This window comes from Syngnathus scovelli, chromosome 3 (genome assembly GCF_024217435.2).
Source record: "Syngnathus scovelli strain Florida chromosome 3, RoL_Ssco_1.2, whole genome shotgun sequence".
Lineage (NCBI taxonomy): Eukaryota > Metazoa > Chordata > Actinopteri > Syngnathiformes > Syngnathidae > Syngnathus > Syngnathus scovelli.
The window spans coordinates 13105113-13117575 of record NC_090849.1 but is presented as its reverse complement, the minus strand read 5'-3'; the positions used below and the strand labels follow the sequence as shown (position 1 = coordinate 13117575).

Sequence of the window (12463 nt, the reverse complement as noted above, 5' to 3'; positions counted from 1 at the left end):
CCCCACTTGAGGATCTCAAAAACTAAACAATTTTGCTATTTAACTTTTATTTTATTTTACGATAGTAGCATTTTTTTGTGTTGGGAAAGTTCATAGTTGTGAGGAATGTTTATCACTAATAGTTTGAAATTATAAATAAGCAAGGGTGTGATTTTGTTTGATTGATTGCCAGTCTTATCTGCAACAGCCGATCTCTGCCTCTCTGAAAATAAACGCGCAGGATTGTAGCTATGCGCCGAATACCCCGATGGCATGCATGAGTTTTACACAGTTTTCAAAGTGAATCTATGATTTTGTTTTGTATAGCATTTTGTAATGTGATGCAATGTAACATGTCTGTCACAGGAGCCATTACATCTTCCATTTGGGTCACCTCCAGGATTTGTTTATTTAGGAACACTTCTTGTTGAATTTGGGGCACTTGCGAGGCTCGTATTTATAATTAATTTATTAGGTAATTGATTGTCAGCTTCCATTACAAATGTAATTATTCAATATATTGATTTAATCTGCTCTAGGTTTGACTCTTTCATTACTTAGGTTTCTTAAATTAACAGGTTCACTCGTTTTCCTTTTTTTTTGCATTTCTGTTGTGTTATCTTACAGATTGAACACTTTGATTAATTAACTGCAGTATTTTCTTCCTCAGACATATTTTACTAAGTGAAGTGTGCTTTAGTAACATACAATTCATCGGAACTGCTTGTTCAACAGCTTACCCTAAAAAGATTAACATTAATATTGTATGAACTTTAACACGGTTGAAGTAACACTGATTGCTGTTAAATAGTTAATTTGTGGAAATAATAGCAATAATATAAAGAGAATGATGATCTGCTTCATACAGAAAGATGCTCACAAATAACTGTATTTGCATTATTAACAGTGCCACTGTTTAATAACAGAACTTAGATACTTGTATAATGTATCTGAAAAACAGCATGTTCCATTTGTTTACATGCCTATTAATGATTGAAAACATCCAGCATCTCTGGGTTCGAGGATGCATACACCTCTGCTGAGGCTCCATGTGGTTAATGGTTCTGTCATGCTGCCATGGAAACCAAGTCATGCCATATTGTTATGGAAGGGAGTTGGATGCATGTCTATAAATCACAAGGTTGACCTAGATATTTTCATACTCTTCATAAGAATTAAATGAAGATCACAACACTTTAAACAAGAATGAATGTAGTATATATGAAAAATCAATGATGAGGCCACCGTTTTCATTCTTTAACACTCCCTTGAGGTTTTATTGTCACATTTACCTTTGATCGTGACACAATTATGGTGGTAATGATTTTTTGAAAAGTGATTTTTTTTAAAAAGTGAACTTCTCACATTTAATTTGCAGTATCCTTGGTTTCAACACTTGTATTTTAGTTACAACAGCCACTGCTGCTTACACAATTTAAAGAAGAAAAAACATGTGCTCTTATTTTTTTATCTAAAAGATGTTCTTTAAAACTACAAATATTCACTTCTGAAAGGAAGGTTTTCCTCAAACATTCTTTCCAAGCAAGAAGAAACAGAAGCTACTGATTTTCAGAAGACGTGCAGGAGTCGGCATAGGCCAAGAAAAAACAAAACAAACAAACAAACAAACAAACAAACAAACAAACAAACAAACAAACAAAGTGGTGCATGCAGCAAATTCAAACATAGTCATAGTGCGTGTGCACTTGCCATAAAAACTGGCGTATCTTGATTTTTGTGCCAGAACAAGTCAAGTTTACTGTGTTTTGGAATTTGGGTACACCTTTCTAGGTGCTCTGGTGGACTGAGAGCATTTTCCATTACACACGCTGGATAAAAGCAGGTCTAAGTTGCCGCGCAAGTGGTGTAATGCGATTTTGATGGATTTGATTGAGCTGCAGGCAGACTGAAAATCATAATTTTTTTTAAAGTAACTATTTTCGCAGATTTTATTGTATTGCAATTTTAAAAAATGACATAGATGCTGTTTTTCTCTCTTTTTTTTTTTTTTACAAAGACCACATGCTCAATTAAAGGATTATACTGCAATGTGATCCAAGCTGATTCTTGGATGCCACCCAAACACATTAATGATGAAGAATTGCTGTGGCCTTGAGATTGTCCATACAACTAAATGTGTTTATCATGGTAATGAGACAGCTTTCAATGAGGTTATTTATTTGTGTGTTTGGGTGGCACATCAGTCAAAAGAGGACCCAAGTTTGATGGCTACCCATATGAATAAGTCCCAACCTCCAGTTATCCATATTTTATCAAACATCCTCATCTATTATGGATGTTGTTCACTTGCTGACGTGCTCACCTGATAGGGGCCGTCTCATCGCCCTTGTCCAGCCACTCCTGCGGAGGGATGATGTACATACACCACAACCCCCAGTTGTAGCCGTGAGCGGCATTGGCATACTGCTGCACCTCGAAGGTGTTGTATTTAATGTTGTCTATAGCAGGCAGAATGATCCGAGTGTGATCCTCTTTCATTCGGGTTAAAATAGGTTCAGCCCTATAGAAGGAAAAGGGGAAAGAAAAGAATCACAGATCAATTCCTAAATCAACATCGCTTTTTTCAAGACACTTCAGAATTAGAGGTTCATTCAAACACAGAACTTTTTTTACGTCAGAAGAATGGGAAGGTTTTTCCAAACATTTGATCTTGATTGCATGTATTCTAATTAGTTAGGCTACATATCATTTCTGATGGGAATTTATTCAGCACTCCCAAACAAAACAAAAAAAAGATACATTATCATTTGGGCTATAATTTGCCTTTGTTTTAAAAGTTTTAGTAATATTATGGTTGTTTCTATTATTTTTTTGTCAATAGCATCCGTTATGTTACTCAAATTTTCTTTGTTCTTTGATTTTTTTATTGATAAAAATGAGGAAGAAGAGGTGTGCCCATTTTATTCTTGTACATCTGTGAGTGAAATAACTGATATCTGTGATAAATTACAGTCTATATCAACAAGTCATCAGCAGTAATGCTGAATCCACAAAATGATGCTAAGAGCATTTACACAGGCAGTTGCAGATGTCATCTCATATTTCATTCTCTGCTGACATTAATTCTGCTCAGTTCACAGCAATGATACACACTGCCAAAACAGTGTTATTTTACATCCCAAACAACTGTCAAATTCATTCCCCCTGACTGTTGTTAATGCAAATGTCTAGTAAAATGAATTTTCGACAGGTCAACAAATAAAACTAGATTTTGACTAGCCTGGCCATGAAAAAAAATGACAAAATTATTCCACCTTGAGACTTCATAAGAGGTAAGAGGATGGTCTATTGAAGCAAAATATAAAGAGTAAAGAGAAGCTGAGTTTGCTTCTCGCAAAACAAATTGCTCTTTTTTTCCCAAATATGGCCTTACTTAAAACCCCATTACACAATTCATCCGAGTTTTTTTTTTTTTCTTCCGCTTAACACAATTATTGTGAAAGAAGAAAAAAAGATTAAAAAAAAAAAAGATAAAATAAATGAAGGCTCTTCACAGGTCAACTTTGGGCACATTTCAAATTTCAACTTCAATAGACTTTGTAGAACATTTTAAACACCGAGTCCTAAATTACAAAGAGTAGCAAAATAGCACTCCTGAAAGTCACAAATAAAGCTGAAATGTGGGCAGATATACATTTAAGTGAATCAATTTGTTTGCTTCCCAAGCCTTGAATGAGATAATGACGTTCATCCATATTGCAGATGTTACCCTCATTGATGCATATTTTGCAGCACTGAAGGTAATGAATGAAGCCGCTTATACATTTCAGTAAGAATTCATATAATGTTGACAGATTATATTTGATGAGGCTCCGGGCTCATCATTTTGGGTAATTTGTGCTTGAGCCTTGGCTGAAAAACACTAGTCTTTCTTTACGTTATAGAGTAACAGAGAAATCACTGCGTGGTACATTAGTACACTTTGATGCTCAGCGACAATACCCGCCATATCTTCAAAGCTAGTCTTAATGCACTCAGCTTGTCATGTGATATACTTCTAAATTTATAAAAGAAGGCTGCAATTATACCGTGATAAATGTGTCTCCGTAGGATACTCCCACACTTGTGGTTTCTCTGCATCTTTCCGCCCACTGCCTCAGTTCACCCTGGTTCTTGTGCTCTCTCGCCTCATCTACTTCTCTTCAGTGGGACCCATTTGTCTTGCCAAAGCAAAACTGCTACATGACGGTGAGGCTTACAGTACTGATGGGGCAGAGCGGTAGAATGCATAATTACATATGCTGGGATGATACGAAAAAACTACTTTAAATACAAAACTTGGTAGTAGTTGAAAACACCGCCAGCTATTGAAACCGGCTCAACTCCCCCTTTACAAATGATGGGCATTTATTATCATTCATCCACCACTCCATTCTATTCCCTGGTTTTTGCGAAGCTGTGTGCTCCCTGAGTCGGAAAAACCTGTGGGAGAGAGCGATGTGAAGATATAAAAAGTTGCAAGGAGTGGAGAACAAGCCAGAGAAGATGGTTCAAGAACTGTAGTGTGTATTATTCTCTATCATCAGAACAGATATAAAAACAATTGTTGATGTATGGCTTTGGAATACATGCAATTATGACAAATGGTAACAAATATGTTATTTATTTCGTCTTACCAACAATTGCCACATATAATAAACTGAATACTAAAATACCTTCCACTAAGTAGAAACTGACTGGATTAAATAAAATTATTGGAGACCGTTATGTCAAGAACTTTGAAACTTTGTAGGAGGGAATGGATAAACCTACTAAAACAAGGAATTCAGCAAAGATTAAGACCATTTTGGACAACATTTGGTGCACCACAGTCTACACACATATACATGACAAGTAATCAAAGTTACAATTGTAATTATGTTTATTGTTGACAGATTTTTCTCCTTCTTCTCAAAAACAGAAAGAGGCCCTGTGCCAATTTGAGAATGCAGCAACCGTTTAAAATAATCTAAATCACGTTACTGACTTGTTGTTACGGGCTTAGAAGTGCACGTCTATTCATTTTCTCGTGTGCTTGTGAACCTAAAACAGCCCCTGAGCAAAGAAGCAATTTCCCCACCACAAGAAGCCATGAAGATGGAACGTAAGATAGGCTCTGGAAATGAGGACGCGCAGTTTGAACAGATGAGTATGCATGTGTTATTCCCTTCCCTTTATCTACTGTCCCATCTGTTCAACAATGAGAGGCTTATTCATCCACATCAGGAAAAATCACACAGAGACCCATAATACAAAAAGCGAATGTGATGACGAGCCAGAGATTGTGAAAATACGCCACCTGTGGTTATTTTTCTTCTAACCATTCAATTCCATTTCATACGGCACATCATACTGATGTACTAGACCTACCTACTGTCTCTTCAAGGCAAATTATATTACAAGGATAAGCATGCTAATATCTTGTCAGCAAAGATCTACGGCCCACCGACCTTTTCCATACATTAATGTGAAAACCCGGCTGTCCATTTTATTTCAAACCTATATTATTCATTCTCTCAGATATTTTCCATCATTTATTCTTATCAGGATCATGGAGGAGCTCGAAACCTATCCTTGCTCACTGGGCAAGAGGCCTTGTGAATTCTGGGCTGGTCACTCGTCAATAGACAAACAGTCACACTCACATTCATGCCTATGTGTAAGTAATATGGTCTTAAATGAATATGCGTTTACAATGGAACACACAAATGAATTTGTACAGAGAGAAAACGCAAGCTCTACACGGGGGGAGTCGAGTCAGCCGACATCCAAATGCAGAACCTCTTGAGTCTGACGCAAATGCGCTAACCATACAATGCAACATATTGACTCATTCTGAAATCGGGAAATATCAGAAATTAATGTGGTTCGAATTATTCCTTGAGATTTATAGGGCCCTTAGTGCCTAGTACAAGAACCCTTTGAAATTCTAACGTGGGCTAAATGCATCAGAACATGTAACCAGCCTTGCAAGAAGAGATCCAATTTCATCATTTGGGTCTTTCGCTCATGACCTAAATAATTTATTTGATTGGTATTCGAGAATAATCCACACGGTATACTGTACATACAGCAGACAAATGCATGTGCTACGAACATGCAAGTACCCCAAAGTGGCCAGGGTTGCGACTTGCGAGGGCCCTTTATAGCTGCTCGCAGCTCTAGTTTATTATTCTCATTATTGTGGGTTGATGACACGTGAAAGGCTTTCAGCAGTGTTACATTTAATTTCATTTTTTTCCTAATCTTGCTGAAGTTGCGGCTGATATAATAATCAAGAATCACAATTTTTGCCATTTTTGCATCTTCACAAAATAAATATGGATGTCTGTATTTTATACAATACTATAGCACTGCCTTGCTAGTGGAGAGGGACATGCACCAGTCTTTTGTGCAGAAAGATAAGAAATACATTACAGTCACCACACAATAGCATTCACCCAGCAGGGAACAAATGCCACATAGCTAATGATTAATCATTAATAACATGATGTCTGACCTGTGCAGAGGTTTGAATAAATGATAAATAATTTCAGTGTGTCTCTTCTGCAGTAATGGGGTTCAGGAGTGACAAACACAAGGTCCAAATTACAACACACTCCTGTTTCCTGCCATTAATCCAGTTTATTTGTCAAATGAAGTTTGAAGTATGTGTGGCTCAGTCGTGTCAAGGGGCCGGATTGATAAAATGTCGGTGTTTACTTTAATAATTATTTTTTTATTCCCTTTTGATTTAACAAATGTGAAAAGTGTCATAAAGAGTTCTCATATTACAGTTGGCGCCTTGTCAAAATAGCATAATTTTCGTAGAGATTTTAGTCTATAAAGTCTATTTGGTCCTATTCTGAAAACAAAGTAATAACAACACATTATTAGCTTGTTTATTTTGTATTTTTAAAGCAGTCACTCAAGCTTTGAGGAACAAACCCATGACCTTCAGGTTGGGAGGTGGCTGCTATGCAACTCCTGCTGTGAAGTAGTAAATTGCAGGTGTATCTGAAAAGAGACCTCAAATCATTTGGGCCTGGGGGGCACGAGTATTCCGCCTGACACCAGCAATTTAGCAACACAAAATAGGAGCAGAACTGCTCAGCTGGTCATTTGGCGGTCTCCCCATCTAAAGGTTTGTTCCGCAACCCTCTTTAAAAACAAACTAATAGTCAAATTCTCCTTGTGAAATGTAGTTATAATTACTGGTTAAAAATATTTAACTCTAAAAAAATATATATATATATGTAAAAAATCTTTCTAAACACCACCCCACATTTGTTTCAGTGTAAAATGTACTTTATTTAGTCTCTTCCAAGTGTTAGTTTATTACAGTGTTAGTGTATTACAGTGTTAAGAGTGGGACTACAAAATTCACAGTGTACATGATGCTACATTCCTTTTAGTTAACGATTGCACGTTATTTACAGCAATATAAACAATTATTATCCCTGTAAAGTATGTAGTGCTTATAAAAGATATAACAACCTGGTCAAACTTTCTACTTCTCATTGACCATAAAGGTTACATTATACACTCAATACAGTCATGTCATCTGAAACACAAATGTCAATGGGCAGCATTTCTACTGCAAATATCCAGAAAACCACAGGGAATGCCATGCTAATGAATCCAAACACTGGAACTGCATGTTGGCAGCATTTTTGTTGGCTCGCTATGCACAGGCAACACGCACAAGGTCATTGATGGAGACTCACAACATAGAGGAAGCATCCATCTTACTAATCACTGGATGTGTCATGGTGAATAATCATATTATGATAAATAGCTGACGCCTTCCATTGTAACAAATAGGTTGTGTAGATAGAGGGCGAATCTTTGGGAATAAAGGAGGTGCAAAAAGTGCTTGCACAAAGACAGTAGATTATGTAAATTCACATATTTACATGCACACACAAAGTGGCACGAGCCTATTTCATGAAAAAAAACATCAGGTTTGGTGAATCCTCTCAACCACTACCCAGCTACTTCTGTTTTTTTTTAAAAAAAAGAAAAAAAAAAGAAAAAAATCACAGGATTTCTTTTTTCATACACTTTCTTAAAAGAAAATTGTAATTGAGATTTATGCACGTGCCCAGCATGAGATTACAAGTCGACGTAGTGGTAAAAAAGGCAAATCTATCTTAGAAACAAGAGCAGATGCAAAACAGATGAAGATAACCAGGCTATTATTTAAATAAGCATTTTTTACACAGGGTCATGTTTTTGTTGGTTGCTTTAAATCGTACTGAAGCTATAGAACTGTAGTGCTGCAGTTCCATCATGTAAAGCAGAGGTTTTCAAATGGTTTTGTCCAAGGGACCACCATTATAACCAAGAAGCAACTCTGGGACCACTGCTTTAGCGTAATATTATTTTATTTTCCACCGGAGAATAGACATAAAGGGTGTCAGAAAGACACTGTCCTTGTTGGTAAATGCTTACATTGATTCTGTTGATTATGCTCAGCATCAAGAGTCAAAGAAGACATTTCTATCAGATACCACAAAGCTTAGCACTGTAATAGGACACATGCCTTTACAAACATCAGTTTAGTAAATAAAAGAATGGATACATGTGCTGAGGTGTGTGAAATCCACCACGATCTGCTGATTTAATTTACGTAATCGTAACCTTCTCTAGAATGAACATCAACATTTCATCTGGAGCTTCATGGTACCTTCTGTTTGCACCCTCTACGAAAATACTAAAAGAAAGAAAACTCTACCCATGCACACAGTTAAGACTGAATTTAAGATGGGTGCAGAAATAGGGCCCAGGGTGATCAGTGTCAAATTCAATCCCAATTTCCCTGTTTCTTGTGTTAAAAGCGCCATCACTGTCAGTGGCTTGTGAAGCATACTTGCTGCCTAGAGTCTGATGGCCCTTAAAAAGTTAGTTGACGAGGGAGCCGAGATCCACATGGAATTTTTTTTCACAGGTATTTTCAGTACATAGTTGCTATCTGTTAGACTTTATGCCCTCTTCTGTCATATGAATGTCCAGGGAGGATGGTGGTTAATATAACCTCTGGTCACTGTCCAACAAGTATTTTAAACATTGCATAAAATGAGAATTTTGTGAATGAAGGGACTCAGAGTTCAGTTCCCACTGCGGATAAAAATACAGCCGCTGTTAGTTGAAATAGGCTCCACCTGACAGGCAGCCGGAGTTGCTATTTTCAGCATAGCAAGTATACGGAGTTATATTAATTTACCTTGACAATCTAATACAGATTGATTCAGTATTTTAAATATGTTGTGTGTGTTGTATGTTTAAAAAGGTACAAATCATCATCGAGCGTTACATTAAAGTGGGATTAATTAAGATATAAAACACTGCCAGTTTCTCATGATCGGTCAGGCCAGCCGAAGTTCCATAGTGAATGAACCACTTTGATTTGACAACCCTAGCACACTTACGTATGTATGTCAAAGCCAAAAGGTAAGCTGAGCTGCTGTGTAAGAATATATTGGTGCGTGTTACCAGCATTGGCTTTTGATTACATTTATTCGTGTTATACTAATGTTTGGCTAGATTGTTGACGAGAGGTTGGGTGATAATTATGTTTTGCAATTCATGTGCCGCTCTTCTACTCGAGGTGTATTTTGGCATCTCGGCAGCCTGGCATCTTGGCAAATGAACTTTTTCCAGGCTCGAGTCTGAGCTAATTCTCGTCATGTACAGCCCTTTCACACAAGTGCAAGTATATTCATCCTCAAGAGGAGGAATTATTGATGTTGATTATTGAAATGTCATTGTTGTGGAACACGAGAATGTTTCAGAACTAGACAGTGAATGAAGATTGTGACTGATATAATTTCATATCACTTCTATACAAAACACTTTTTTAGCATAGGCAAGAAGCTAGGATCACTGAACACATCATATTGTGAAACTACAAAATACAAAATGATATGCACTAAGTGCAGTGCATCTTTTATGAGTCGTTTGATGGAAAAGAAAAGATGTAAATTCAGAGGCAAATTGTGTCTGTCTGGCTTTAAGAGGTTGGCCACTGGGGGTATTGTAGATAATGAAAGGACATCCTAACAAATAGAACGCATCAATTTACAATACCTGTATTAAATTGAGGTTGTACATTCAATAAATAGAGTTTTCCAGGTCCATTTAGTCTATCTACAATATGCCAAGTATATCGAAAGGCATCACCATACTCCGCAGAGTGTATTGTAGACTATTTGGTATATCTTCCGTTCTTATCATTCCATGATGCGTTTCATTCAAAGTGCCTTTTTTAGCCAATTCTAACCAAAACTCACTGGAGAATTGAAAACCTATACTGCTATACTGTACACGAGTGAGAATAGGATGTAAGAGTCAGGCAGACCTTTGACCCGCTTGTGTTGATCATGACCTCTTACCAGCCAATGTTGAACTCGACGTGGGCATCAAAGAAGCCAACAACAGGAGCCGTGGCTGCGTTCCAGCCGTGTATTCTGGCTCGGATCAGACCTTCCCGTTTGTTGTTCCTCACTATCTTGACCAGGCCAGGGTAACGTTTGTTCACATACTGATCCAAGTTGAATTTCAGCTCCACTGTAAAAGGGCAAATTAGACAGTTCATTAAAATGAAATGTAAGAAGAAGAAAAAAAAAATCTACAACATAGGGTTGTTGAACATTTAAAACACCAACCATTCTCAGGTAGCTTTATTGGCAAGCTCGAGTCAAGAATTATTGTTGAACTGAACTATTGAACTACAGTAATCCCTCGCTACATCATGGTTCACCTTTCATAGCCTCGCCGCTTCACATGTTTTTTCACAGTGTATTGTGTTATGGCTTCAGAAGAAAGAGAGAAAATAGAGCAGAGTCAGGCTGCAGCAGCACAGTCAGAGACGCAATGAAATACGCGTGATTTGTCCTACTATATAGTACGTACTTCGTCTTGATGATTTAAATTATTTCACTGTAGCTATTTGTAAGAAAGCGTTTATTTTGTTAAACAAATGCTTGGGCCTCAAAACAAGTTTTGTTGTTTAGTTTCAATTTATGCCTGTATAATAATGGTGAAAGAAACTACTACTTCAGGGAATTTGCCTATCATGAGTTCTTTTCGGAACGTCACCCCAGCGAAAAATGAGGGATTACGCTATTGTTGAATTGAATTATTGTCCTTCTTTTCTGTTTTTACCTTTCTTTATAAAAAAAGAAAGAATGAAAGATGTAAATGCATTTCTTCTTTAAACATTTGTTCACATTGCATGTCTTGTTGAAAGTATGTAGTGAAACAACCACGTAAAAAAACAATCATACATTTTCTGAACCGCTTCTCTTCACTAGGGTTGCAGAAATGCTGGAGCCTATCTCAGCTGTCTTTGCCAGGTAAACATTCAGCGGTTTAGAAAATATTCATTGTGTTCTCTTATTGCTGAGTGTCCCACTTTAAGTGAGACAAATTAACAATGCATGATGCGCACAAAATCCGACTATCATTTACGGCTAGCAGACTCCCATCCATCCAATTTGATAAAGATTGTCTTCATTAGGGTAAATATCTCAGCTGCCATATATATATATATATATATATATATATATATATATATATATATATATATATATATATATATATATATATATATATACATATATATATATATAAATGGAACAATCGAGGGACGCATATTTCCCCCAGAAGGAGGAAACTGATCATGGTAGATTACAAAGAATATAGAAAAATTATAACTGCAAAAAGTAACCGTAAATAAAGCAAGAGAAGAATGCTGGCAGAAACTCGCTGACCATGGCAATGCGTAGGATAAAACTTGATCTAATTTCTTACTGCTGAACATGGCTGAAGTCTAACATTAAATAGATTAAAAATATATATACTGCAAACGAGCATTTAGTCCGCGAGTTGTTTGTCCAATAATGAGAGATTAGTTCAAATGAATTCGATTTTCTGATGTTCTTGCTCAGAATTTGAGTTGACTAATGCCAGCGCTGACTAAATGCATGTAGGTCCCATGGGAAACAAATGTAATGCCACAGCAGCCACACACCACGAACGCAACTCCTCATTGTGACATCAATATTTGGCGCAATCAGCACACAGATGTATCTTGGTGCCACAGTTGAGAATCTATTCCACGAATAAAGAAGTTGATCAGGAAAGGCCAGCGGCTCAGTGCAATCACAGAAGACTCTTTCCCTCTGTATTAATCCTCTTATGGTCAACCGGAGTGTCCACAAACAGTGACACCACTTTGATTGAGATTTAGAGGGGTTTAAAAGTGAGAGCGTAGCTTTTATTGTCAATTTGATCTGGATCTCAGAACATAACCTGCTCCCAACCAAGTTATGAATTTAGCATGTTATCATGGTGATCATGTCAGGTTAAAAAAGAGCTACCTTCAGAACACTGACAATCCCGTTTTTAGAGACAACACAGCTCAGTAAGCCATTAATCTCGCCTTGTAGGACACCCCTTTGGCCTGAACTGGCACAAAAACAAACAAAATTGGCCCTGGCAG

General features: G+C 37.1%; 1 protein-coding gene across 2 annotated transcripts in view; it reads right to left on the bottom strand.

Annotated features, from left to right (window-relative positions):
- Positions 1 to 12463, bottom strand: part of galnt9 (polypeptide N-acetylgalactosaminyltransferase 9) — a 52222-nt gene that overhangs the window by 22304 nt on the left and 17455 nt on the right. For both annotated transcript variants that reach the window (XM_049763976.2, XM_049763977.2), the window contains 2 exons: positions 10353 to 10527; positions 2303 to 2500 (listed from right to left, as the gene is read on the bottom strand). In XM_049763976.2, coding sequence (XP_049619933.1) covers positions 2303 to 2500; positions 10353 to 10527 — 373 coding nt within the window. The remainder of the gene's footprint in view (positions 1 to 2302; positions 2501 to 10352; positions 10528 to 12463) is intronic.